Genomic DNA, 26,856 nt, shown 5'->3' with positions numbered 1-26,856 from the left:
AAAAATTATAAACAAAGCGCGGTGACGTACACCACGTACGACGGCACTCTAAAGGGGAAGTTCTATTCGCCTTTGGGCTGCTTTTAGCTGATTCCTTGTTAGTAAAAGACGATTTGCGCTTTTTTGTCTGTTACAGCGTGATGAATGTGCTTACTCCATTATGAATGGTAGTTTTACCTGAACGAGCGCTCCCATCTCATAACTTGCTTCTGGGCATGCGCGGGTTTAAAACGTCGTTTTTGCCCACACACGATCATTTTTAACAACACGAAAAACGACATTTTAAAAAACTACGTGAAAAAATGCAGCATGTTCGAATTTTTTTTGGGGCGTTTTTCAGAGGCCAAAAAACTATGTGAAGCCCACACACGATCATTTTAAATGACGTTTTTAAAAACGTTGTTTTTTTTTCATGCCGAAAAACGACCGTGTGTACGAGGCATTACCCTGCATGGGCAAGGAACAGATACATTTTAAGCCTGGGAATGCATCTGCTTCTCTACTTCAACAGGAAGTAAATCAGTTGCATTTTTTTAAACACAACAGCGCCTTATTTCATACCGATTTTTCAAAAAACCAGAGCTCTGGTTTATTGAAAAGAGGATTATATCACAAAGGAAAAAAATGATAAGAAGAAATCAATGTAAATTAATTAAAATTTTACAAACTATTTTTTAAGATTCCTGTTCTAATTAACATAAAAGCAAAAAAAATATATGAAACTATTTTCTTCATCTGTAAATCTTATTTTAAAGGATTTTCCTATTTTTTTTTAATCAAATGACACATTTACACAGAAATAGCAAATATAATTTAATTTAAAAAGGAAGTCATCTCTTATTTATATTAAAGTGATTGAAACATTTTTTTCACTTGAAAGGCGCTGTTCTATGCACAATTTGTCAGTTGAGAATTAATTTTCTCTAGCTGCCTTAGCGTGCTCTCTTTATGTCTTGTGAATTTGCAAATTCTTCTATATTTTCACTGTAGCCTTTAGTTGGTTTTAAGGCTTTTGGCAGATTTTTTGGCCCTCTCTCCACTTTTTTAAATAAATGGTAAAAATACCCTCGGTTCAATCAGGGTTTGTGAGAGGTTTTTCAGTTGATGTATGGAGTCTACTGATTGATAACCAAACTGGAATAAAGTTTTATTGCATAATTCCTGAACGGCTTGGACAATGTTAAAATGCAAATGGAGCCTCCAATTTTCAGCAGTCTCTGATGAGTTTCTGTTTGTTGTAAATTTGCTCACGTTAGAGGGGACAGAAGCATTGGTGTTCTCCTCAATCCATGCAGTTAGGTTGTCTTTCCATTCTAAGCCTATAAAGTTGTAAATCTCATTGGCTTTCTTGACTGGATCTCTGGCAAGGTCTTCATATCGGATAAGCATGTATCTCCCTTTTAACCAAGAAGGTCTACCGAAGGCCGTCTCTACTGACTTACTGTAATCAATGCACATGTTTTTGATGGGGTTCAGGTCTAAGTTATGTGGCATTTTGCCAGAGGAGTTCCAAATTTGGTAAAGCCTATATTGATCTACAAAAGTACTAATCCTTGAGGCTAGAACAGCTCTGGGGTCTCTGACCAGGTGAATAATTTTAAGATTTAGTCGAGGGTCCTCTGCAAGTGTCCTCAGATGGTCAATCTCTGGAATCCTTATTGTCTTAATGGCCATATATCTATACGACCGGCAAGCAGTGGAAGCCAAAGTTAAGTTTACCCTTTGGCACTTCTTTGAGCATATGTTTTCCTCAAGTCTTTCTAGCTGTTCACACACAGGTGGTGAACACAAAGCGTTACTTGCTCCATGTCTGAAAAATGACAATGCCACGTGATCCTTGGGTGTTGGTTTGATATAGTTCTCAAGGAGGTAAAAGTCACAGTCATACAGATTCTGAAGCAAGTCCCTATAGGCCCCAAGAAGTGATCGCCTGTCTATGGCAGGGTACCTGTTTGCAAGTTTATATTGAACAAGGTAAAGGGGCTCAAACAAGTAAAAGACATCAGGATTTTGGTTAAACAGCTGGCCAAGAAAAGATGACCCACTTCTGGCAGTGGCAAATATCAGTATATGTTTTCTGCTTTGTTGGGTGTTGACATCTTCACACAATGCTCTTGTAATGTTATCTGAAATAGCAAAAAAATAAAGTCAGTACTAGTAATATCAATTTAATAAAAATAAACAATATGTCCCTGGATTTTTAACTCACAGCTTAAAGATAAATGATCACGTTTTTATTTTACTTTGTGTTCCCGAAGTAACAAATGTAGTACTTTGTCCCATCTCCTTATGGGCCCTGTAACACTAGCTGTGATGTGGGACAGCGTGATCCCCATGGCCTAGGGCCACCTGCTACCCCAGCTAGCAGGGAGAAGGCTGTTTTCTTTGTAGCTCCTGTCTCTAGCTCTAAGCACTTGCCTGAGGCAAACACTGGCAAGAGGAATACAGAGGGAGGAGTGGCTGACACACCTCACAAGCCTCTGCATTCCTCCTGCCAGTGCTTTCATTGGGCAGGTGCTGGGAGCCAGTGAAAGGAGCTGCTAAGCAAATCAGCTGTCTCCTTGCTAGCTGCTAGCTAGGGAGATCGGACAAAGCATGGCATGTACTTTGCCTCGTCGCAAACTTGACTAAAATAAAGTCAAAATAGTACTTATTCCAACCAGGGAATACAGATTCCATGGAGAGATGTACTTGGTCAGCAACAATGTTTAGGTAGGTAGTACATGTCAACTAACATCCATTTGAAAGACAGAACCCAAGGTTTCCCAGCAGAACATTGCTAAAAGCATTACACTGCCTCCACCAGCTTGCCTTATTCTCATAGTACATCCTGGTTCCATCTCTTCCCTGGGTAAGCAACACACAAGCACCAAGCTATCGATATGATGTAAAAGAAAACATGATTTATCAGAGCAGGCCACCTTGCATCGCTCCATGGTCCAATCCATGCTCATGTGCCCATTGTAGGTAAGGTAGGTTCACGCAGTGAACATGAGTCAGCATGGGCACCCTGACCGGTCTGCAGCTACATAGCCCCACATACAACTGCAATGGCCATTTTTTCTGCTTTTAACAAATCAACTTGAGGGACAACATGTTTACTTGCTGCCTTATGTATTGCACTGACTTTCAGATGCAATTGCAACTAGATAATCAATTTATGTACTTAACAAGTCAGTGGTCATAAAGTTTTGGCTGATTGTTGTAATTGCTCCGTAGAAACAAAAAATAACTGTTAATCCGTCACAAATTCGAAAATCGTGTCCTAAACACATTTCGGGGGTTATCTCAAGGAGTCTTCCCGGTTCTTATAATGAACTACCGAATGGTTATCCCCTATGCTGTGGAGCTAAGGAAATGGGAGGGATTCCATCGTTTAACAAAAGAAAACTGAGTAGGGCTGACACCATTTCTTGTGATTCTTTAGTCTAGGAAAAGGCACGTGTTAGACAATATATGGGTTTTAGGCCCCTTTCACACAGGGCGGATCTGTAATGCTCCGCCCCGTGAACCTCCGCTTGCAATTTTTGTGCAGTTTTGTTATTCCTTTCCTGCTGTATAGCAATCTTGATTGTGATAAGCTTTAATGTCTGTGGCTGTTTTTGTCCACTTGATTGCTTGCCTGAGCACCTGTGTGTCATCAATTTCTATCACATGAGAGCCAATGATGCCCTTTAAAACAACCCCTAATGCTCAAAACTCCCCACCCCATGGTTAAAGGGTTTGTAAAGGACATTTTTTTTTATCTTAATAGCTTCCTTTACCTTAATGCAGTGCTGTTTTCATGTCCTCATTGTTCGTTTTTTCTCTCAAGTTGCTGTAATACTTCTCTGATCTCCACACTTCCTGGTTGTCTGTTTCCTGATAACCACAGTACTGGGAGCTTTCTCTCTGTGGTCACTAATCAAGGAGGTGTGATTACTGTGTGTCTAAAACCCCACAACACCAATCAGTTTTGTTTTCCAAACCATCACTGCTCTATGGCTCTGTGGCTCTGTACAGCACAGAGGCAGGAAACAACATGCAAAAACGAAACTAGAAACTACAGGTACATTATATGATTGATTTTTATCTATTTTTAATCTTTTTAAAATGAATCAGTTAACTATTATGTCTCTATACCCTGTAAACAGTCATTTCAGCAAAAAAAAAAATGTTTTATTTACAACCCCTTTAAGCTCCGAGGGGCGGAGCGAAATGCATTGGGGGCGTGGTCTGACTGGTGTCTGGGCTGAAGCTGCCATTCATCTCACCCCATACACATGGATCTTTTTTTTTTACATTGAACCACTGCAAAGGCTAACTTTTGTTTACACTGGTTTTCTGCTTTAGCATTATTTGATATGTGTTGTTTTTTTTTTGTTATTAAAGCGGAGTTCCGGCCACAATTTCACTTTTTAAATATAAATACCCCTGTAATACACAAGCTTAATGTATGGGAATGAATACAGAAATCTTTAACCTTCTATAAATAAATACTATGAAACCAGAAATTATCATTTTGATAAAATATTTTATTTGTTGGAAATAATTGGCCGTAGCTCTTTCATTGTTGGTATTTATAATAAACGTATTATCACCAAAACATTACTTGCCAATACTCTTACTTATTCCCATAAATTAGTTTAGCCATTACAGCTCAAACTATATACCATAAACTTACACACAAATATCCCCTTCTTAGGAAGGGACATAAACAACCACACAACTTAGAGCTACGACAAAGGGAGGGAGGGAGGGCGTGTCTTCTGAGATGTCACCGCCGCTCTGCTAACGGTTTCTAGACGTCCACTTGTATTTATAGGCTCTCCAGGCTTAACAACTGACCAAGGGCTCGTGCTTATTTACTGACCAATCATCTTATTGCCTTATTAACCAATCCTATATAACAATCTATATTATAATTTTTTTTTTTTTTTTTTTTTTTAATTAACTTTATTACCTGATTCTGTCTCATTCCCATATTGATGGGAAACTAATTGTTTCCCCTCTCCCATGGGAATGAATACAGAAATCTTTAACCTTCTATAAATAAATACCGTATTTATCGGCGTATACCGCGCACTATTTTGCCCTGAAAATCAGGGCAAAATCGTGGGTGCGCAGTATACGCCGATACCCGCTTTCCCGCCATGAGTTTGAATACTGCGCCCGCATATAGTGAGCGCAGTACACTCGTGAATCTTCGGCCAGTCTCGGCGCCTCTCGTACTGACGTCCTGACGTCCTGAGCGTACAGGACGTCAGTGCGAGAGGCGCCCGAGCCTGCCCGAAGATTCACGAGTGTACTGCGCTCGCTATATGCGGGCGCAGTATTCAAAGTCGTGGCGGGAAACGAGCGGGAGGACGCCGCCGAAGGACGCCGGACCCGCCGAAGATGGACACCGGACCCGCCGAAGATGGACACCGGACCCGCCGAAGATGGACGCCCCGACCCGCCGAAGATGGACGCCCGACCCGCCGAAGATGGACGCCCGACCCGCCGAAGATGGACGCCCGACCCGCCGAAGAGGACACCCGACGAGGCCGCAGAAGGACGCCGGACCCGACGAGGCCGCAGATGGACGCCGCGCAAGACATCAAAACTGTAAGTACAAAACAACAAAAAATCTTTTTTTCCCACAGGATTGGGGGCCACTTTGGGGGTGCGCGGTATACGCCAGAGCGCGTTATACCGCGATAAATACGGTACTATGAAACCAGAAATTATCATTTTGATAAAATATTTTATTTGTTGGAAATAATTGGCCGTAGCTCTTTCATTGTTGGTATTTATAATAAACGTATAATCACCAAAACATTACTTGCCAATACTCTTACTTATTCCCATAAATTAGTTTAGCCATTACAGCTCAAACTATATACCATAAACTTACACACAAATATCCCCACCCGCCAGACTTGATTAACAAGTCTGGCACCCCACCCTGGCCACGGCCAATTCCACACTAGTCTGCAAATCCAAATTTAATATATCCAGGGCCACATCAGACAAATGAACATTGTCTGACCGATAAAAACCTGGAATTCTACCTTCCAATTCAACATGTCTAAAAGACATGCCCCCAATTGAAGGCATAAATTTAGCCATGGCCCTATTAATTTTCTTTCTAATTTTCTCCAAGAACAGTAGATCTGGAGATAAAAACCAAGAAAGTCTTGGAATAATTTCGGAAAATATTAAAACTGTATTAGGAAGAATTAAATGCAATTGATAGAGGTCAACTTTAATCCTACTTAATAAATCAAGTGTCTTATAATGACCTATCTCATTACCCCCGAGATGGAAAACTACAGAATTCGGAGGAGGCCATGAAGAATATAATCTATTTAAAGTAGGGCGCAAGTCAAACCAAGACATTCCGCGCCTACCAAACCAACAAATAAAAACATCCTCACCATCCAAACCCAAATTATTACCATATGAACGGACAGAAGCACGTTTCTTAGCCCAGAACACGTAAGAATGTCCTAAAATCCAGACATTATGCTTTGATGCACCTGGAATTCAGAAATGGCAAAGGTTAGGCCTAATATAAGTCTTGAAACAATTGGACTTCCACCCACCCAAGTCCTGGATCGCAGATGCAGACAAACCAAGCCTAGAAGCTTCAGTAGCTGCACCTATTCTAAATGAGTGAGTGGTAATATGCAAATGGTCAAGATTCAGCTTGACCAAACACTTCTTCAGGACTGCAGAAAATTGAAAAAGGGTAAGCGGAAGCCCATCAACATGTACAAATAAATGAGATCCACACTTAGGACGAATGGAACAATACTTAAACATAAAGTGACAAGCACAAATAGAACTGTCATAAATCTTAGCAATACTAATAATTCGGCCCTTCCCCAGTTGATCAGTTTTACTATGCCTCAAAAAAAACTGAACCCCACTGTCAGAAAAAGACAAATCCGAATAGAGCAGGCCATTACAAGCAAAGGAGGAATTGGGCACCAATTCCGAAATCCTAAAAGCTCCAAAAAAACAAACACTAAAAGAAGCTTTGAAAAGAACAGCTTCATAATTAGACGAACATATCGAATCAGTCACTGAGAGTAAGGCTCGCAACAGTTCCACAGTAATCGGAACCCTAGTATCGACAGAAAAGGAACATTTCCGGTAACCCTTCAATACTTGTTGTATAGAAAAAAAACTAGAACAAGACGGTAAATTCCGCCATTTAACAAAAAAAGAAACCCCAGCCAAAATTTTAACAACATGCGAATAATTAGAACCCATCAAGGAGTCCAAAAAAGAAAGAACCAGATGCTCACTGTACTCATCCTGATGATGACCCTGCGTAAACAAAAAAGATCGCCAGCTATCCCACGCGGCCTTGTAATTTGCCCACGTGGAAGGAGCCAACGAATTCAGGACAGCAACTTGAACCTTCTCTAGACGATGGACCACAGATGGATAGGGCACGGAAGACCAAGAAGATCTGCTTCTGGCACCAGTGTCCTGAAACGTTCCTGCTGTAATCGAGACAGTGCGTCAGCAATATCATTAACATGACCAGGTATATACTTAGCCTTAATCCAAACATTCAAAAAGAGACATTTAAAAACAATGTGCCGAAGAACAGCAACCACAGGTGGAGACTTGGAAGACATACAATTGATGGCAAAAACCACACCCTTGTTGTCCGAATGAAAAAGCAATCTCATATTACGAAAACTGTCACCCCACAATTCCAGAGCCACCAAGATGGGAAAGATTTCCAAAAATACAATATTGGAAGTCAAACCCCTCTCCAGCCAACCCGCCGGCCAAGGAGCAGCTGACCAATGGCCATCCCAGTATTTAATGGAGATATCCTGAAATTGACAAAAGGGGGATCCTTGAAAGGACCCGCAACCCTGCCAGCCCGTACTTCCTTCTCTATCTTTTTCCTAACTACCTCTTTAAACCTGCCAACAGAGGGCAAATTATCCACAACCGAACAACCCACTCCAGAAAAAGATGGCAGTAAAAAACCCAACGAAAAGCCCTTAATTAATAAGTCCGTCTCCTGACGACGCGGCCAAATGCGTAGATAAGGTAACATTTCTACCAACTTCACCGGGGTTACTGCTTTTACGAAAAGTATCCTTAGGCTGAGGCTGTGGGGTCAACGCCATCTTTTTGAAACATCTAGAAGCCGGGTGTACTCCCGAACAATTAGAACATTCATGTCTAAAACGGCACGTATGCGGCCACTTACATTGGCCCTGATTGAAGCTAAAACAAAGGCCCTTGCGAAAAGGCCCAGTCTGTACCGGAGGGGATCTAACCATCAGTCTCTGAGGCAACAACAAATTGAGCCACAATCCGACGTCTTTTGTTCCCCATCGTAACGATCCATGAACAGCTAGTTTTTGACGAAAAGATTCATCATAAGTAAACCAAGCCAAGCCTGGAAAATTTTTATACGCTTCCAATATGATTTCCACATGATGAAACATTTTATAACAAATCTCAGGATGTTTTTCGCCCATCACACTAGCGTAAATACAGAAGGCCTGCAGCCAGTTATTGAAGGATCTAGGCACAACCTTACGCTTATCATCTACAATCTTTTCTTGATCCCTCCTCAGAGGTCTGTCTTCTGCAGCTGGTAAAAGGGACAAAATATCCATATAATCCCCCCTCCAAATCTTAGCTTTGACATTAGCAGATAAATGAAATCCCAGCGGGGACAACTCACACGCCATAGCCTCCCTAAAACAACTTTCAGGAACATTAGCAATTTCATGCACATTAGCAATCGGTTCCACCTGCATTACCTGGCTAGGCACACATGTAGATTGGGCAGATTGCTGGTTAGACCAAGCGTGCGAAACATCCATAGCAGGCAATGAAGTTCTAGACAGTAATTGCTGCAATTGCCCAGATACTAAAGAAAAGTTAGAAATTATATCAGATAAAGCAGCCGAGTCGAGAGACTCACCTCTTTGTGTGGGAGCAGTATCACTTGTAACCACAGGAATAGGACATTGTGCTGGTGCTGAAACAGTTAAAGTGTTATCAGTGCGACCCCCATGAGAAACAACATTAGAGACAGCAGGATAATCAGTAGTACCAACTAAAGGATTAAAAACATCACACAAAGCTGTCTGAAAATCTTCTCTGGTCTGAGAAGACTGCACTGAAATAATTTGGGAAGGAGCTTTTTTACCACCTTTACCCTTTTTAGTGTTCTTTGGAGGTGATGGAGAATAACATCTGCGCAGCTTCTGTGTCCTCTTGTAAACCGACCTGCCAGTTCTGCCAGCAACAGGATTTGCATTAACATGCACATCGTCATTCACTTCTGGAGGAGGGAGGGCCGATGACGCAGCAAGTCCAACCTCATTCACACCCATAGGCAGATCAACCTGCCTGTCACCTCGATCTACATGAGGAAGGAATAACCCGGGAACCGGGGGCGGAGCTGTAGCAGGAAGGGACATAGATGCTGAGCACACTGCCTCATCAGCTTCGTGCAAAACCGAGGATGGAGGAGCCAGAGAAAGGCAAAGTTTCATCCATTCTTCTCCGCCTGGCGCTGCGGCCCTGTCCATAAGCTGACGCAGGTAAAATTCCATCGCAGCACAGAGCGGATGTGTCTTCTGAGATGTCACCGCCGCTCTGCTAACGGTTTCTAGACGTCCACTTGTATTTATAGGCTCTCCAGGCTTAACAACTGACCAAGGGCTCGTGCTTATTTACTGACCAATCATCTTATTGCCTTATTAACCAATCCTATATAACAATCTATATTATAATTTTTATTTTTTTATTTTTTTTAATTAACTTTATTACCTGATTCTGTCTCATTCCCATATTGATGGGAAACTAATTGTTTCCCCTCTCCCATTCTAGTAAAGTTAGTCTGTAAACTAAGGTCCGTTTTGTTAGGTTGTTACAGCATTTAGACACTTTATAAAATAGAAATTGACTGGGGCCATCTTAAGTGTGGGCATCATGAAGCCAGACTGTATGACTTCCTGGATTTCAGCCTTGCAGATCTCGCACATGCTCAGTGCTGCACAAGCAGTGTCAGATCAGGTTTCAGCACCTGTGCTGTCCAAGTCACATGATTCTTTGAGACTGGGGAGTGCACAGACTCCTGGAAAGTTACACCCACTACATTCCCAGGAGTCTGTGCGGTGTAGGTTAGGAAGCATTAAGCACCTAGGTGCAGGAAGTGGGAAGATTAACTATTCTGCCTAGCAACAACACTTTGAAGGCATCTAAAAAAAAAAAATTTTCCGTAAAGGACTAATGACATTTTTTTAAAACTACTGATGTAATGTTATATTTATGGGTGGAACTCCACTTTAATTAATATAAATGTTGTTATTAATCTGTTAACCACAGTATCTGTTGATTTACTGTATATACATATATCACAGGAGGTATGGGTATTTATGTGACTTAATTTACAAATATTTTGGCAGATACATATATGTCTTAACTTGGCAGGTAAGTGGTTCTGCTGCAATTTATTATTGCTTTTTTGCTACTTTGAGAAGCCTTGTAACTATGAACTAAAAACAAGCTGTCATTCCCCCCCCCTATCTGTCTAACAAGCACTATGTATCATCCAGGCACATTAAAGTATTTGGCCATTAGATCTATTTTCTTTTTTTGCAAAGGTAGCAATTTCATCTGAATGGTCCAATCTCCAGCTGCTTACACACATCTTTGATACATCAGTATATACGAGTATCTCTGACAGCAGTAAGATAGCGATCCCAAACTGCTGACAGTTACTGCAACTGTTCAAAACACTAACTGCTTAAACAGGAACAAAGCATCACTATAGCAAGTGGACACGGCAGGAGCAATGCTGCAGATATCAATCAGATGTGTCAAATATATGCCTGTACAATTGTTTGTGGGAGTAGGTGTGCTGGGCGCTAGGATGAGGTGTCGAGTGGAGCTTATAAAATGGTAATGATCTGTAGAGATAACAACACTTGGGAAAAGAGAGAAACTGCAGTGGAAAATGGATGACATCTTTAAAAGTCCTATATAAAAATGTGTATATTTTTAATATATATATATACATATATATTTAAATATATTTATATATCACTGTGCAAAAGTTTTAGGCATGTGTGAAAAAAATGCTGCAAATGAAGAATGGTTTCAGAAATAGAACTGTAAATAGTCATTTTTAATTCATTAACGCATTGGAAAGTAGTGTTCATTTTGTTAACTAAAATGACTAAAACCTTTTAGTCGATTAAAATATGACTAAAACAATTGAGATGACTAAAATACGACTAAAACTAAAATGGCATTTTAGTCAAAAGACTAAAATGGGACTAATACTAAAATGGCATTTTAGTCAAAAGACTAATGCCGTGTACACACGACCATTTTTTTTCGATATGAAAAATGCTATTTTTTTAATTGGTCGTGAAAAACGGTAGTGTGTAGGCTCCAGAGCATTTTTCTTGAAGAGAAAAATGGCCATTAAAAATTTAGAACCTGCTCTATTTTTTCTCATAATTTTTCACGTTGTACGCTTTAACGGGGGGGGTAACCGTGCATGCTCAGAAGCAAGTTGTGAGATGGGAAATTAGCATAATCAGCCCAAAGGGTGGCGCCATTCAAATGAAACTTCCCCTTTATAGTGCCGTTGTATGTGTTGTACATCACCACGCTTTGCTTGAGCATTTTTTATCACGATCGTGTGTATGCAAGGCAGGCTTGAGAGGAATCACGTCGAGAAAAATTTAGTTTTTTTCCATGACATGAATAACGGTCATGTGTACGCGGCATAAGAATAAAACTAAATTGAAATTTGACTTCAAAATTACCATTGGTCTGTAGTGCATGTTCATACCTCAATACCATAAATAATAACAGATTCGATTTTTCTTCCGTTCATGGACGGACACAGCAGCCTTTGACCTTAGGGTATTATATCCACTTCCTTCCAGGAGAGATTAGGCAGAAAACAGCACTTTAAGTGTTAAAACACTTTCCTCAGTAAAGCTCCTCCCAGGGGGCGTGGTCCCCTGGGTATAACCCACACTCTGCCTCAGCAGCTCCAGTTTTTTTTCTGCCTAACGTCAGGAGAGACATGGCCTTCTGGAGTCTCTGTACTCTGGAATTTCTTTGCAATTTTTTTGCTTTTATTTTGTTTTGTTCCTGCATTTTTGAATCCTGAGATTCTACTATGAACTGCCGACTGGGTGACAGGCTGGGTCTTGACTCTTGTAGTCCCCCCATGTTCGGCCATCGAGCGTGTGCTGGCCCTCAGCTCAGCTCTGGGTCGTCCACGACATGACCCATTGCTCCAGGGGTGGCCGGGGGAACTACGTGTTCCAGGGCACACATATGACCGGTCTCTATGGCCTTGTCACAGTGTGTCTGCCCGACAGTCATGCCGTTTAGCGGACGTTGGTCCTGTCAGGAATGCCTCCAGCCGGTGGTCGCAGGACGGGTAAGTAGGCCCCTTGCCCTGGCAAGGTGGTATGGCTGGTGCTTCCATGGGGAAGTGGAATGAGGGTGTCACGTACCTCAGAGGGTGAGCCCGACGTGCAGGAAGTGGCAGCCGTTACTCCTCTGATTCCGGGACCCCTGATAGAGTAGACAGGAGGAACGGAAATGCAGAGTCGCACAAGCGCCTGGAGAGACGCTGATGCAGGGGCTGTTGGTCGCTTCTGCAGGATCTGATGGAGTCTCTGGAAGGCAGGTGCAGCCTGGCAAGTAGCAGACCGGTGGGAAGAGGTCTGGAAGATCAAGCAGCAACAAGTCCCAGAAGACAGTGCAAGTCCCAGAAGCCGGAGAGAAGCTGGACCAGCCGATCAGGCGCAGGGAGGTCAGGATGGTAGAGGGGTCGTCAAGCCGGGTCAGTAACAGGCGGGCGGCAGAGTACCAGGGATGAGGCAGAGGGATGGTCGGAGCAAGCCAAAAGGTCAGGGCAGGCGGAAGACAGGATCAACAGGAACAAGCCGGGTATCAGGATTAGGATTCAAGCAGGGGTAACAGGTACTGGCAGGTTCAGGAAACACTTCAGACCGGACAGCAAGGGGCCAGACTCCCAGGACGCCTTAAGTACCTTGTTTTGGCGCCGAATTGCCGTTTGCACGTGCCCGTGCGCCGTTGCCGCCGGTGCGCGTGCCCGTGCGCGCCGTTGCCGCCGGTGCGCGTGCCCGTGCGCGCCGTTGCCGCGATTGCGTGTGCCCCGCGCGCGCCGATGTGCCGCTAGCGCCATCTGGTGGCTGAGGTATTTCATGACATTGCCCCCCTCCAATGGGCAGCCTCCGGATGCCCAATCGAGACATCTCCAGTGGATGCGAGTCCTTAAATGATTGGATTAGTCTCTCAGCATGTATGTTGTCCTCTGGTTCCCATGAATTCTCCTCGGGCCCATACCCCTTCCATTTAACGAGGAACTGAATTTGGTTGCGTCTCCTCCTGCAATCAAGGATGGATTCTACCTCAAATTCTTCTTCCCCATTGACTAATACCGGTTCTGGGGGACCAGTATCTCGTTCCGGAAAGGGATTGGGAACATCCGGCTTGAGCAAAGCAACATGGAAGACTGGATGAATTCGAAAGGTTTCTGGTAAATCAAGTTCGTAGGCTACCTCATTTATCTTTCTTTTAACAGAGAAGGGGCCCACAAATTTAGGGCCTAGCTTCTTCGTGGGACATGCAAGTCTTAGATTCAGAGTGGACAAATAAACTTTGGTTCCAGGTTCCAGATTGAGTTCTCCTCTTCTTCCCCTGTCAAAGATCTCTTTATTGCGTTCCTGTGTCTTAGTCATTGTCTCCTGCAGGATCCTGTTATTTGTGTTGAAAAAGTTTAGAGTATCCTGGACAGCGGGTACCGTACTCTCCGGAATAGAATTAGACAGGAACAGAGGATGAAACCCGTAGTTGGCATAAAAGGGTGACTGTTTGGTGGCGGAGTGAATAGAATTATTGTAAGCGAATTCCGCTAAGGGCAGCAGGGACACCCAATCTTCTTGAGAGAACGAGGAGAAGCAGCGGAGATACTGCTCAAGAGTTTGATTTGTTCTCTCCGTCTGCCCATTTGACTGTGGGTGGTATGCTGATGAAAAGGAGAGACCGATTTTGAGACTACTGCAGAGTGCCCTCCAGAACCTAGACGTGAACTGCACCCCCCGATCGGACACGATGTCCGCTGGGACGCCGTGAAGCCTAACAATTTCCCTGATGAAAACTTTGGCTGTTTCCGGGGCAGAGGGTGTGCCTTTCAAAGGGACAAAGTGTGCCATCTTTGAGAGCCTGTCCACGACCACAAAGATAGTGGTGAAGCCTTCTGATGGGGGAAGTTCCACAATGAAATCCATGGAGATCATTCTCCATGGTCTCTCTGGCACTGATAACGGTTTAAGGAGTCCCCAGGCTCTAAGCTTGCTTCCCTTGTTGCGAATGCACGTGGTGCAAGACTCCACATAGTCCTTGCAGTCCTTCAGAAGTTGAGGCCACCAAAAGGTGCGTTGCAAAAGTTCCGAGGTTTTTTGTATCCCAAAGTGACCGGCCAACTCATGATCGTGACAAGAGCTCAGAACATCAATTCGTAGACTCTCGGGCACGAAGATCTTGTCCTGATGCCATAGCAAACCGTCCCTGGACTGCAGCTCCGAACCAGATAAAGGGAAAATTCCAGCAGAGGCTTGCCTGATTTGCGGTAATAAGTCCCTTTGTAACAATAGAAAGTTCCCAGATGACAAGATGGTGTCAGGGGGACTGAGAGACCCTGAATCTCCGTACATGCGGGAAAGAGCATCCGGCTTGGTGTTTTTTGACCCTGGCCTGTATGTGATATGAAAAGAGAATCTCGTAAAAAAAAGTGCCCATCTGGCCTGGCGTGGTTTAAGTCTCTTGGCCACCTTCAGGTACTCGAGATTCTTGTGGTCAGTGTAAATTAAAATTGGGTGCGCTGCGCCCTCCAGGAGGTAACGCCACTCCTCCAGAGCGGCCTTTATTGCCAACAACTCTCGGTCCCCGACGTCATAATTTCTTTCTGCTTCAGACAACTTACGGGAGAAGTAAGCAACGGGGTGTAACAGAGCCTTGGGGCCCTGTCTCTGCGAAAGAACTGCCCCAACCGCGGTTTCAGACGCATCCACCTCAAGAATGTATGGCAAACTCGCGTCGGGGTGTCTGAGAATGGATGCCGAAGTAAACAAGTTCTTCAGGGTTTCAAAGGCTGTTTGGGCTTCTGTAGTCCAGCGGAAACGAGCAGTCTGTTTGGTCAAATCCGTTATAGGAGCAATGATGCTGGAGAAAGCTCTGATGAATTTCCTATAAAAATTTGAGAAGCCGACAAATCGCTGAACGCCCTTTCGGTCCGTAGGTGCTGGCCAGTCGAGAATCGCTGAGACCTTCTGAGGGTCCATCTCAACGCCTTTTATGGAAATTATAAGCCCCAGGAACTGTATACTTGAGCGTTCGAACTCGCATTTATCGGGTTTGGCATACAGTCCGTGGGTTCGGAGACGCTCAAGTACATTCCTGACGTGTAGCCGGTGTTTTTCCAGAGAAGGGGAGAAGATCAGGATATCGTCCAGATAAATGATGACAAAGAGGTCCAGGTAGTCTCTAAAAATGTCATTCACGAAGTGTTGGAACGTTGCTGGGGCGTTACAGAGCCCGAAGGGCATGACTAAATATTCGAAGTGCCCGAAACGGGTACGAAAAGCGGTTTTCCACTCATCCCCTTCACGTATGCGGACTAAGTTGTAGGCCCCACGGAGGTCTAGTTTGGTAAAGACAACCGCGGACCCAAGACGTTGAAACAGTTCAGGCACCAAGGGGAGAGGGTACCGGTTCTTAATTGTTATCTTATTAAGTTCCCGATAGTCCACACAAGGGCGAAGGGAATGGTCTTTTTTTTCCACAAAAAAGATGCCTGCTCCCGCGGGTGATGTGGATGGGCGGATGAACCCCTTCCTCAGACTTTCATCGATGTATGTTTTTAAAGTCTCTAGTTCAAGTCCTGTTAAGGGAAAGATCCTTCCGAAGGGAACTTCAGCACCTGGAAGGAGTTCAATGGGGCAATCGTAGGCCCTGTGTGGTGGAAGGGTCTCAGCCCCCTTCTTGCTGAAAACATCCAGGTAGTCGTGGTAAGCTTCTGGAACAGATTGACGGGTCTCGATGTCGAAGTCCATACAAAGTAAAGGCAGAGGAGGAGGTGACACTTGTAAGCAGTGCTGTCGGCAGAACAGAGAACCGAAGCTGACCTTGCCCGTGGTCCAGTCAATCTGCGGGTTGTGAATTTGAAGCCATGGTACCCCCAGTATGACAGGAAACAGGGGAGAGTGAATCACATCTAGGCATAGCAATTCATGGTGATTTTCAGCAATGGTGGTGGGTAGAGGCTGGGTTTCTCGGGTGACTGGTCCGGATTTTAGCACCGAGCCATCCGCTAGGTAAACAGAGAGTCCAGTAGTCCTGGGACGAAGAGGGATCCGATGCTTGATGGCGAAAGACTGGTCCAAAAAGCAGCTGCAGGCCCCTGAGTCAATTATAGCGCTGACTTGGATGGACTCTCCTGGAAGCTGGAAGAGAATAGGAATAGCCAGATGAGCGGAATTACTTGGCAGAACAGGTAGGTGAACGGAAGACATGGACAGACACTTACGAAGTTTGGCAGGACAGGTCCTCACGTAGTGCCCGGCCTCTCCGCAATACAGGCATAAGTTGTTGACCCTGCGGCGTTGTCGTTCTTCGGGCGTCAGGGAAGGACGGAGGAGACCCAACTGCATGGGCTCTGAGGTGTCAGGAATAGATGAGGCTGAAGGAACCGGAGGAACTATACTGGAAACGGGAGGCACCCGTGGCAGCATCCAGACCGGACGAGATGGGGTAGTGGTCCTTTCCGTTCGGCGCTCCCTCAGGCGCCGATCGATCTGGATGGTCAGGTTAATTAATGCCTCCAAGGTCCCTGGAACTCCTACCCGGGCCAGTTCGTCCTTCAGTGGCTCAGAAAGACCAAGGCGGAATTGGTAGCAGAGGGCCGAGTCATTCCAGGTTGTGTCTGAGCTCCATCTGCGAAACTCGGACACATAGTCCTCTGCTGGTCTGCGACCCTGTTGCAGGGCGTGCAAAGCGGCCTCCGCGGAGGCGGCCTGGTGAGGGTCCTCATACAGCAGAGACATGGCTTGGAAAAAGGTAGTAACATTGTCAAGTGATGGATCTTTGTTTTCCAGGAGGCGATGGGCCCAAGCTTGCGGTTCGCCAGACAGCAGTGAGATGGCGAAACCCACTTTAGTGGCTTCCAACGAAAAGGTCCGTGGCTGCAGAGCAAAGTACAGTTCGCAAGCATTGCGGAAGGCCCGGTATCTACTACGTTCACCCGCGAACCTTTCGGGCATAGGGACTTTGGGTTCGGGCGGCAGCATGATCACGGATGGGGAAGCAGATGCCCCAGAAGCCGCTGCAGCGGTGGTGGGAGTAGATAGAGCCTGGACACGATTCTCCAAACGCGTGTAGCCTTCTTGTAAGGTTCGGACGGCCTGGGTCAGTCCCTCAAGATGGCGGCAAAGTTCCTGCATAGGATCCACTCCCTGCGCGGGCTCGGACATGGCTGTCCGGTACTGTCACGTACCTCAGAGGGTGAGCCCGACGTGCAGGAAGTGGCAGCCGTTACTCCTCTGATTCCGGGACCCCTGATAGAGTAGACAGGAGGAACGGAAATGCAGAGTCGCACAAGCGCCTGGAGAGACGCTGATGCAGGGGCTGTTGGTCGCTTCTGCAGGATCTGATGGAGTCTCTGGAAGGCAGGTGCAGCCTGGCAAGTAGCAGACCGGTGGGAAGAGGTCTGGAAGATCAAGCAGCAACAAGTCCCAGAAGACAGTGCAAGTCCCAGAAGCCGGAGAGAAGCTGGACCAGCCGATCAGGCGCAGGGAGGTCAGGATGGTAGAGGGGTCGTCAAGCCGGGTCAGTAACAGGCGGGCGGCAGAGTACCAGGGATGAGGCAGAGGGATGGTCGGAGCAAGCCAAAAGGTCAGGGCAGGCGGAAGACAGGATCAACAGGAACAAGCCGGGTATCAGGATTAGGATTCAAGCAGGGGTAACAGGTACTGGCAGGTTCAGGAAACACTTCAGACCGGACAGCAAGGGGCCAGACTCCCAGGACGCCTTAAGTACCTTGTTTTGGCGCCGAATTGCCGTTTGCACGTGCCCGTGCGCCGTTGCCGCCGGTGCGCGTGCCCGTGCGCGCCGTTGCCGCCGGTGCGCGTGCCCGTGCGCGCCGTTGCCGCGATTGCGTGTGCCCCGCGCGCGCCGATGTGCCGCTAGCGCCATCTGGTGGCTGAGGTATTTCATGACAGAGGGTCTGCCCTGCTTTCCTCTCTCCCTTCCTCTCCCTCCTTCCCCATACTGGGTGGCGGCTGTAAGGGGGGGCCCTCCTGGGGTTCTCTCGCTACTGGGGACCGTGTGTTGTGGGGTACTGTGGTTTTTTTGTGGCGTTTGAGGAGTTGCTGTGTGTGCTGGCTGTGTTTTTTACTGTGCCCTGCTATTGCGTCTGGCTCTGGTTCTGTCTTGTCAGATGATGCGGGCTTAACCCACGCGGACATTGAGGATGACTCTGCTTCAGGGTCAGTGCATGATAAGGAATTTGTTGGAGCTCTTATCTCTGCGGTGCAGGATACTCAGAAAATTGAGGATTTGGCGGAGGCATCGGATGTGCCGGTCCCTTTTGGGTTCCGCAAGCCACCCCGCACCGCAAGAGTGTTTCCTTGTGTTCCATATTTGGACAAGTTGTTATACAAGGAATGGGATACGCCGCAGAAAGTTTTTGCTGTTCCAAAATGCTTTGTGACCCGTTATCCCTTTGAGGAGGACTTTTTAAAAAAAGTGGGTCTCTCCTCCGTCAGTGGACCCTCCCGTGTCCAGATTGAGTAAAGCCACCACGTAGCCTGTGGAAGCGGTTCCCACCTTTAAAGACCCCACAGATAGGAGAGTGGAGGCTGTGGCCCGCTCCATGTTCACAGTAGTGGGTTCGGCAGTGAGACCGATTTTGGCCAGGACTCAGACACTTACCGAACGGGCAACATTTTTGCTACAGGAGCTGGAGGCGCAGGGTGCCTCCGAAACCCTTGTGGACCTGGCTGAACAGTTGGTTCAGGGTCTGAAGTTTGTCTGTGAGTCGGCCCTGGATACGCTCCCCTTGCTTTCCAGGGCCTCCGCCTACGCGGTGGTACTACGCCGCCTTGTGTGGCTGAAGTGTTGGTCTGCAGACCAGTCCTCCAAAAAGGCCTTGGTGGATTTACCCTTTAAGGGTGATAGGCTTTTTGGGGTGTCCCTGGATGACATCATACCACAAGTGGTAAGAGCACACTGCTCCCACAGTCTGGGAAGGGGAAGGAGCAGCGCCGTAAGCAAGGGCCCTCTTTTATTACCCCCAAACGTTTTTTTTTCGCCCGCCAAGTGCGGCAGGAAAAGGTTTTCAAGGTGCTAAGACCCCCGCTGCAGGGCAGAAGCGCACCTGGTACCACAAACCTAACAAGCCTGCGGACAAACCTGCTTCCGCATGAAGGTCTGCCCCCACCCTTGTCTCGGGTGGGGGGCCGGCTTCGAGAATTTGAGGCTCGGTGGAGGTCTCTTCTTTCCAAACTGTAAACGTGCAGCAATGTTTTTTTTGGACAGCAGTGGCTTCCTCTGTGGTATCCTCCCATGAAATCCATTCTTGTTTAGTGTTTTACGTATCGTAGATTCGCTAACAGGGATGTTAGCATATACCAGAGACTTTTGTAAGTCTTTAGCTGACACTCTAGGATTCTTCTTCACCTCATTGAGCAGTTTGCGCTGTGCTCTTGCAGTCATCTTTACAGGACGGCCACTCCTAGGGGGAGTAGCAGCAGTGCTGAACTTTCTCCATTTATAGATAATTTGTCTTATCATGGACTGATGAACAGCAAGGCTTTTGGAGATACTTTTATAACCCTTTCCAGCTTTATGCAAGTCAACAATTCTTAATAGTAGGTCTTCTGAGAGCTCTTTTGTGCGAGGCATCATTCACATTAGGCAATGCTTCTTAAAGCTTCTGAAAAGCAAACCCAGAACTGGTGTGTGCTTTTTATAGGGCAGAGCAGCTGTAACCAACACCTCCCATCTCATCTCATTGATTAGAGTGAGGTGTCAGCCAACAGGAGTCCAATTAGCTCTTGGAGATGTCATTAGTCTAGGGGTTCATATCGTTTTTCCACCTGCACTGTGAATGTTTACATGGTGTGTTCAATAAAAACATGGTAACATTTAATTTATGTGTTATTAGTTTAAGCAGACTGTGATTGTCTATTGTTGTGACTTAGATCAGATCACATTTTATGACCAATTTGTGCAGAAATCCATATCATTCCAAAAGGGTTCACATACTTTTTATTGCAACTGTATATATATATTGCAGCTTATCATCCTTATAGGTGGTGGCTGCCTTCTTTTATCCCGTTTTTTTCACCTGATAATTCAGCAAATAACACATAACTTGTCCCTATGTGTATACTCCCATTTTTTCCAATGTATCTATAGAAGCAACCTCGCTGTCACCCAGGCTTTTTTTGGGCAATCTGTGTCCAATTAGGTAGATTTCCATTCACATCCTGGGGTAATGCCATCTTAGCTGTAACCAAAACGAGTTCTCCCGATTGTAAGATTTCCCTCCATTCCTGTTTTGATAACAGTAGATGTTGATTATTCCTCACTTAGAGTGACAATGATCAGTATGACAAATATAACTATCCATACAAAGTTTGTTTAGCACATCAAACTTCATTCGGATTGTTCCTTCGGGCTTAGTTCACACCTATGCGAATTGGATGTGGGTTTCATTGCATCCAATTTGCATGACAGGAGATTGTGACTGGCTTTCAATGGAGCCGGTTCACACATCTACGGGGCGGCTGTGTAGCGAACTACACAGGGGTCCTGTGTGTCTTTGGCTCAGTTTCAGGGCTGAATTCAGGCAAAAAATTGTCCCTGATTTGTCCTTGAAATGGTGAACAGGGATGTACCGGACCCCTGCTATCACCCTCATCCGTCTTAGGTGTGAACCTATTCTTAGAAAAGGGACATGGTTCTTGCACTCGTACAAATAATAACCTAGATTCCATGGGCAACGGACGAGTTAATACTGTTTGTTACAGTACAACTATAGAGGGTGAACCTCCCTAAGGGCTTGTTCACATGTGTGGCAGTGCTGGGCACCCTCCAAAGTGGATTGCTCTTCAAAGGTGTTTGGCAGGCATGTCCCCTGCTCACTATTAGTGTTGCTCACGAATATTCGTATTGTGAATATTCGTTACGAATATTGCATATTCGATTATTCACGAATAACTCGAATATCACGGCCAAAATTCGCTATTACGAATATTCACATTTTTTCAAATTTATTTTTAAAACAGATCACATCCTAGTGATCTCCATCGACGTCTAAAAGCATTGCTGGTATGATTAGAGACCCTGGGCCGAGTAGCTAAGCTTAGGCGATCCTTTTATGTTGACGAATATTCGCTATCGCGAATATTCGTATTACGAATATTCGCGAATACTTTCTCCACCCTTCTTTTGCATCAGAGCCAATCAGAGTTCTCCTACCACAGTTGTCAGAGGTTAGCAACCTCCATAGCAACCAATAGGAACCTGCCTGCACGACCAGTATATAAGATCACTTCCAGCAGTATTTCAGTGCAGATTCACAAAGTGGCTAGAGAGAGTGGAGTGTTTCTGTGCGTTTTTCCAGTGTATCACATCTTCAAAGAATTTTCCATCTTTTGTCCCGTGTCATCATTTGCATTTCACCTCTTTAATGAGAATAATAACTGTTTAACATAAAGACATTTAAGAGATGTCAACGTAAACGGTTTACTTGGCTTTTTTTTAACTCAACAGAATCAGGGGCCCCAGTGTGCGGTTGATCTTTACCTAACTCAATACAGGTCAGTCTAGAGGAGAGATCTGTATTTTCCAAATCTATGGTTATTCAATATTTATTAAACTAATCAATATACAAATTGGTCAAAGTAAACCCTCAAATCTATATAATAATGTATTTATTTTATTAATACCTTGTTGTTAGTTGCAGGGTCCATTACGTAAAACCACACTTTTTCCAAAGGGCAGGTGAAATTGAATGTTTCAGAACTTCGCAATCAATTTCGCATTCGCATTAGCGAAATTTTTCAAAAAATGTTTTTTGATAAAATATCACGAATATTCGATTTTAGCGAATATTTCACGAATATTCGTCTATATATTCGTGATGTATCGCGAAATCGAATATGGCGTATTCCGCTCAACACTACTCACTATCTGCTTTAGCCATCAAAATGACGACCTACCGCATCAGTTTTGAGTACGTTGCATGTGGTTACAGGGCAGTTGTGGAGCAGCCCTATTCATTAGTTTGGCAGTGGAGGAGCCATAAAATTGCAGCTCAGCTGCCTTCTTTTACTGTCGTTGATGTGAACAAGCCCTAATAGAGATACAATAAAAAGATGAGGGGATTCTGGCTTTAAAGGAGAAATGTGGGAATACAAAAAAACAAACATCTATACTCACCTTGCTACTGCAGCATTGATCTGATACTGCAACGGTCCCCTGCTGGCTCTCAGCTTGAGAACTGAGGATGATCACATGACCACTGATCACGCAGTTCTTGGTCTTCCTGGAGAAAAGAGTGGTGACTGTCAGTCACCGCTCTGCTCCTCCAGCTCTTACTAGAGAGCCGGTCTGTGGAGGGGGTGGGAGCGGCTGGGTCTGGCTCTCAACGGCACACTGCGAAGCTGAGCCAGCTGCGAATCAAGCATCTGGGTGGACTGTCAGGATCCTTCCAGAGGAGTTTTTGATGTCGGAACCTGCTGTCAGCTGATTCTGGGTCACAGGAGAGCACTAGTAAATCCAGTGTTGTGACTCACAAGAGAAGTATGACCAGAAACGATTTGGCCATACTTCTCCATTAAATACACTTTAATATAATATTGACAGATTATGGATCATAGACCCTTTCGAATGTCATGTTCATCCAATAGCAAAGTTGATTTGTTGAGAAAAGACGCAAAGTGATCATCTCACCTTTTAGGTGCCCACATCGGTTTTCAGCCATCGTGTTGGCACACGATGACATCATGGTTGTCCTGAGAGACTTGATGGCTGTGTATTGAATGCCCAGCGATGTAAAAACTAGCAGCACAAGGACTTTCCATGAACACTCCATCATTCAGGATTTACATAGCTTCAGTTTCATGTCCAGCGTTCCTGTGCGACATACAGAGATCACAAACCATTACTTCAAGGTGCATCTCCCATTTTCAGACTAATACAAAATAAAAGAAAATCTATAAAAACTGACCAAATAGCGGGATTAGAATTTAATGCAAGCAATAAAGCATACAAGTTTTTACAGGTGTAGGTTTCTTAAAAGTGAGCTTTGGGTCTAGGAGAAGTTACATAGAAGGAAGGCTGAAATATTATTTTTCCCATTGTCCTTGTTGCCCTAGTCTATTCATTCTCGGCCAGATTCACAGCAGTAATATGCCGGCGTATCTACTGATACGCTGGCGTATTTTCAAATTTGCCGCATCGTATCTTGATTTGGAATCCTCAAACCAAGATACGACGGCTTTTGGCATAGATCCGACAGGCGTACGGCTTTGTACGCCTTCGGATCGTAGGTGTAATTTTCCGGCGGCCGCTGGGTGGAGTTTGCGTCGTTTTCCAGCGTCGGGTATGCAAATTAGCTGTTTACGGCGATCCACAAAGGTACGCGCGTTCGTCGCATTCTCTTACGTTGTCGCTAGTCGGTTTTTCCCATCGCAATCTTAAGCCTGCTATTTCATGGCTTAGATTTAGACCAGCCATATTAAAGTATGGCCGTCGTTCCCGCGTCGAATTTCAAATTTTTTTTTTTGCGCATGACGTCCGGGAATACGAAAGTACGTTACGCACACGCCGGGGCGCCATAATTTCGCGCAAAGCACGGCGGGAAGTTTCCTAACAGAGCATGCGCAGAACGGTCGGCGTGGGAACGCGCCTAATTTAAACGGTACACGCTCCATTTGAATTAGGCTGGCTTGCGACGGACAGCTTTACGCTACGCCGCCGCAAGTTTACAGGCAAGTGCTTTGTGAATCAAGCACTTACGCCGAAAACTTGCGGCGGCGTAACGTAAGGGGGATACGTTACGCCGCCGTAATTATTCGTGAATCTGGCCCTCTGTCTCTGCATTTTGATGGAGCTGTACTTTAAACCTACACAACTAAATTGACAGTTGAAATGCATACACTTTTAGTGCCGGTTCACACAGGGACGACTCGTCGGGCGACTTAGCCGCCTGACAAGTTACGCTCTGTTCTGTACAATGGAACCGTTCTAATAGGAGTGACTAAAAAAAAGGTTCCTGTACAACTTTTGGACGGCTTCAGGGCGACTTCCATTGACTTCAATACAGAAGCCATTTTGCAAGTCGCCTCTGAAGTCGTGTACAGATCGCCTTGCCAAGTCGCGCGGCACGTCGTGCTGCCCCAGTGTGAACCGGCACTAAGGCTCTTTTGCTTGCAATCGGATTAAAAAATCTGTCCACCCAGTCCTGGGATAGTCACAGGCCTGCCACAGCACAACCAGGTTGGTGACCTCCCATTTCACTGCAGCAGTAAGAAGGTACACCTATGTCACTTCCCCTGCCCTAGTATGTGATTGGACAGTGAAAGAGTAGCAGACTGCAGAGATCATCTCTGTCCTACTCTGCATTTTTCTCTTGGGCCCTTTCACATTTATGCTTTGTGCCAAAGTACACTAAAATACATTATGAATGTCACCAATAAGTGCTGTACAGTAAAGTGCACACCTTAGCGCACAACAATGGGCACAGCATGCGTTATGATGTGCTGTCTTTTGAAAAAAGTGTCATGCACTTGTTTTAGACATTGTGGTGCATTGACAGCTCCCTAATAATGAATGGGCTTTTAATGCAGCACATAACGCATGCCAAAACGCACATTAACTTAGCTTTAAAGGGAATTGGCCCTTTCGAAACACATGGATGCAGTTTGATTAGCTCAAAGTACTTCCCCCCTGTTTAAGTGCTGTGCAGGGGGATACAAGTTGCTTTTAACAATACATTAAAATATTTGTAATAAATATACTACTTTTTTTTTCTAAATCTGATTCAAGTTCAGCTTTAACCACTTTCAGCAAATGTATATGTAGCGCTACCCCGTAGGAGCTGCTGGTTTAAATTTGGGCCTTGCACATTACCTTGTTCTTCGTTGTCTAGGGCAAGGGTCTCCAATCTTTCTAAACAAAGGGCCCGTCTTCTGTCCTTCAGATTTTAGGAGGGCCAGACTAGGGCCATTGGGAGTAGAAAATGTCCAGTGGGAGTAAACAATAATATATCTTTGGTGTCAGTGGGAGGACTAGTGCCCCATTGTTGGTGCCAATAGAAGAAATTGTACCCTTTTGATAGTATCAGTTGGATGAATAGTGCCCCATTGGTGGTTTTAGCAACAAGAATGATTGCCCATTGTTGGTGTCAGTGGATGGAATATAGCGCCCCAAGGGCCAGATAAAGGCAAGCAAAGGGCCCCAGGGCCGCAGTTTGGAGACCCCTGGTCTAGGGGATAAGCTAAGAGTCTAAGAAACTTCAATATCCACACAAGTTGTAAATCCTTTTTCTGTAGGTTTTATTTCACACAAATTTGTATAAGTAGAGGGATGGAGGGTCAGGGGAAGGTTCAGGCACACAATGTAGATCAATGGGAAACTTTCTAAGTTTCAAAGTCACACTCACCACTTTCCTCAGAGTGGGTATTGCTCACCCGGATAGGCTCCTCTCACTAGCCTAGCAGCCGGGATGATGCACGGACAAAAGAAAAAGAATACAGTCTCTGCCACAGACCTTTCTTTGGAAGTAAAAATAAAGTGTTCCAGAATCCTAGAGCCTTTAAGCCGACCCAGCAACACTGTAAGGTATCATAGAATACGGTGCATCCTCTAATAAAGTCACCAGGCCTCTCCCGAGATACCAGCCTTCCACTTGGTCCTCCCTAGGACAGGTCCTCCCCTGGTTTCCTCCATTGAGTGGCTTCCTCCCACAGGACAGACAGCACAGGATCACCTTCAATGTGCAGGCCCCAGTCAAGACAACTGGGCCTACCTGGCAGTAATGCAGCCTCAGGCCAACGTGTTCCCGAGGAAAAACACTCAATACACTCTGGCCTGCCTGTGTTCCAACATTGGCCCGTGGTGGTAATGCCACCTGCAGGCAACAATGGGAAAACCCTCCAAGCACAGCCATAGCCGGAACAGAGGCTGATTTAGCCTTAATCATCAGAGGCTGAGCTAATTACCAGCTCAGACACCCACTAAATTTAAACATAGCGCCTGGTCATCAGGAGCAGGGCGCTACATATAATATATCCCAGGTGTAGCCCACCAAGCAATTCAACTCTTTTGGATGCAAGCAGTCAGTGGCGGCCCGTCCATAGGGGACGCCCGGGGGCGCCGCCCCCCCCCCCTCCTATAGTCACAAAAAAACGTGCCCTTTTATTTTGCTTATTTTGTCATTTTAACTTTAACTGCAGTTCTGGCGGCCGTCTATAGAGGGCGCTGCAGCGCCACCCCCTCTCGCAAATAACATACATTCATTGCATTGCATGAATGTATGTTATTATTGTTGCCAGCTGCCGCTGGTCTATTCAGAGATAAGCGGACCTTGGGCGCCGATTACCTGAATAACGGCAGCTGGTTGGCTGAGCGGAAGTGCCTATCAGAGCCAGCGGCTCTGATAGGCTTTCCGAGTACAGCCCTCCGGCTCTCGGATGTCTATCCTCAGAACGCACTGGGTATGCGTTCCTTGGATAAGACTGACGGCCGTTTCAGCTAATCGGGTTCCCGGATTCATGT

General features: G+C 45.5%; 1 protein-coding gene across 1 annotated transcript in view; it reads right to left on the bottom strand.

Annotated features, from left to right (window-relative positions):
• Positions 1-800: 800 nt before the first annotated feature.
• The window catches only part of LOC120932665 (carbohydrate sulfotransferase 1-like), a 66,542-nt gene continuing 40,486 nt past the window's right edge, over positions 801-26,856 (bottom strand). The window contains exons 2-3 of the mRNA XM_040345204.1: positions 23,029-23,211; positions 801-2,126 (exon numbers count right to left, since the gene is read on the bottom strand). Coding sequence (XP_040201138.1) covers positions 1,045-2,126; positions 23,029-23,173 — 1,227 coding nt within the window. The 5' untranslated portion in view covers positions 23,174-23,211 and the 3' untranslated portion in view covers positions 801-1,044. The remainder of the gene's footprint in view (positions 2,127-23,028; positions 23,212-26,856) is intronic.

This window comes from Rana temporaria, chromosome 3 (assembly GCF_905171775.1).
Source record: "Rana temporaria chromosome 3, aRanTem1.1, whole genome shotgun sequence".
NCBI classification, from domain to species: Eukaryota; Metazoa; Chordata; class Amphibia; order Anura; family Ranidae; genus Rana; species Rana temporaria.
The sequence above is the reverse complement of the archived record's forward strand: the minus strand, read 5'-3'. Positions and strand labels throughout refer to the sequence as shown.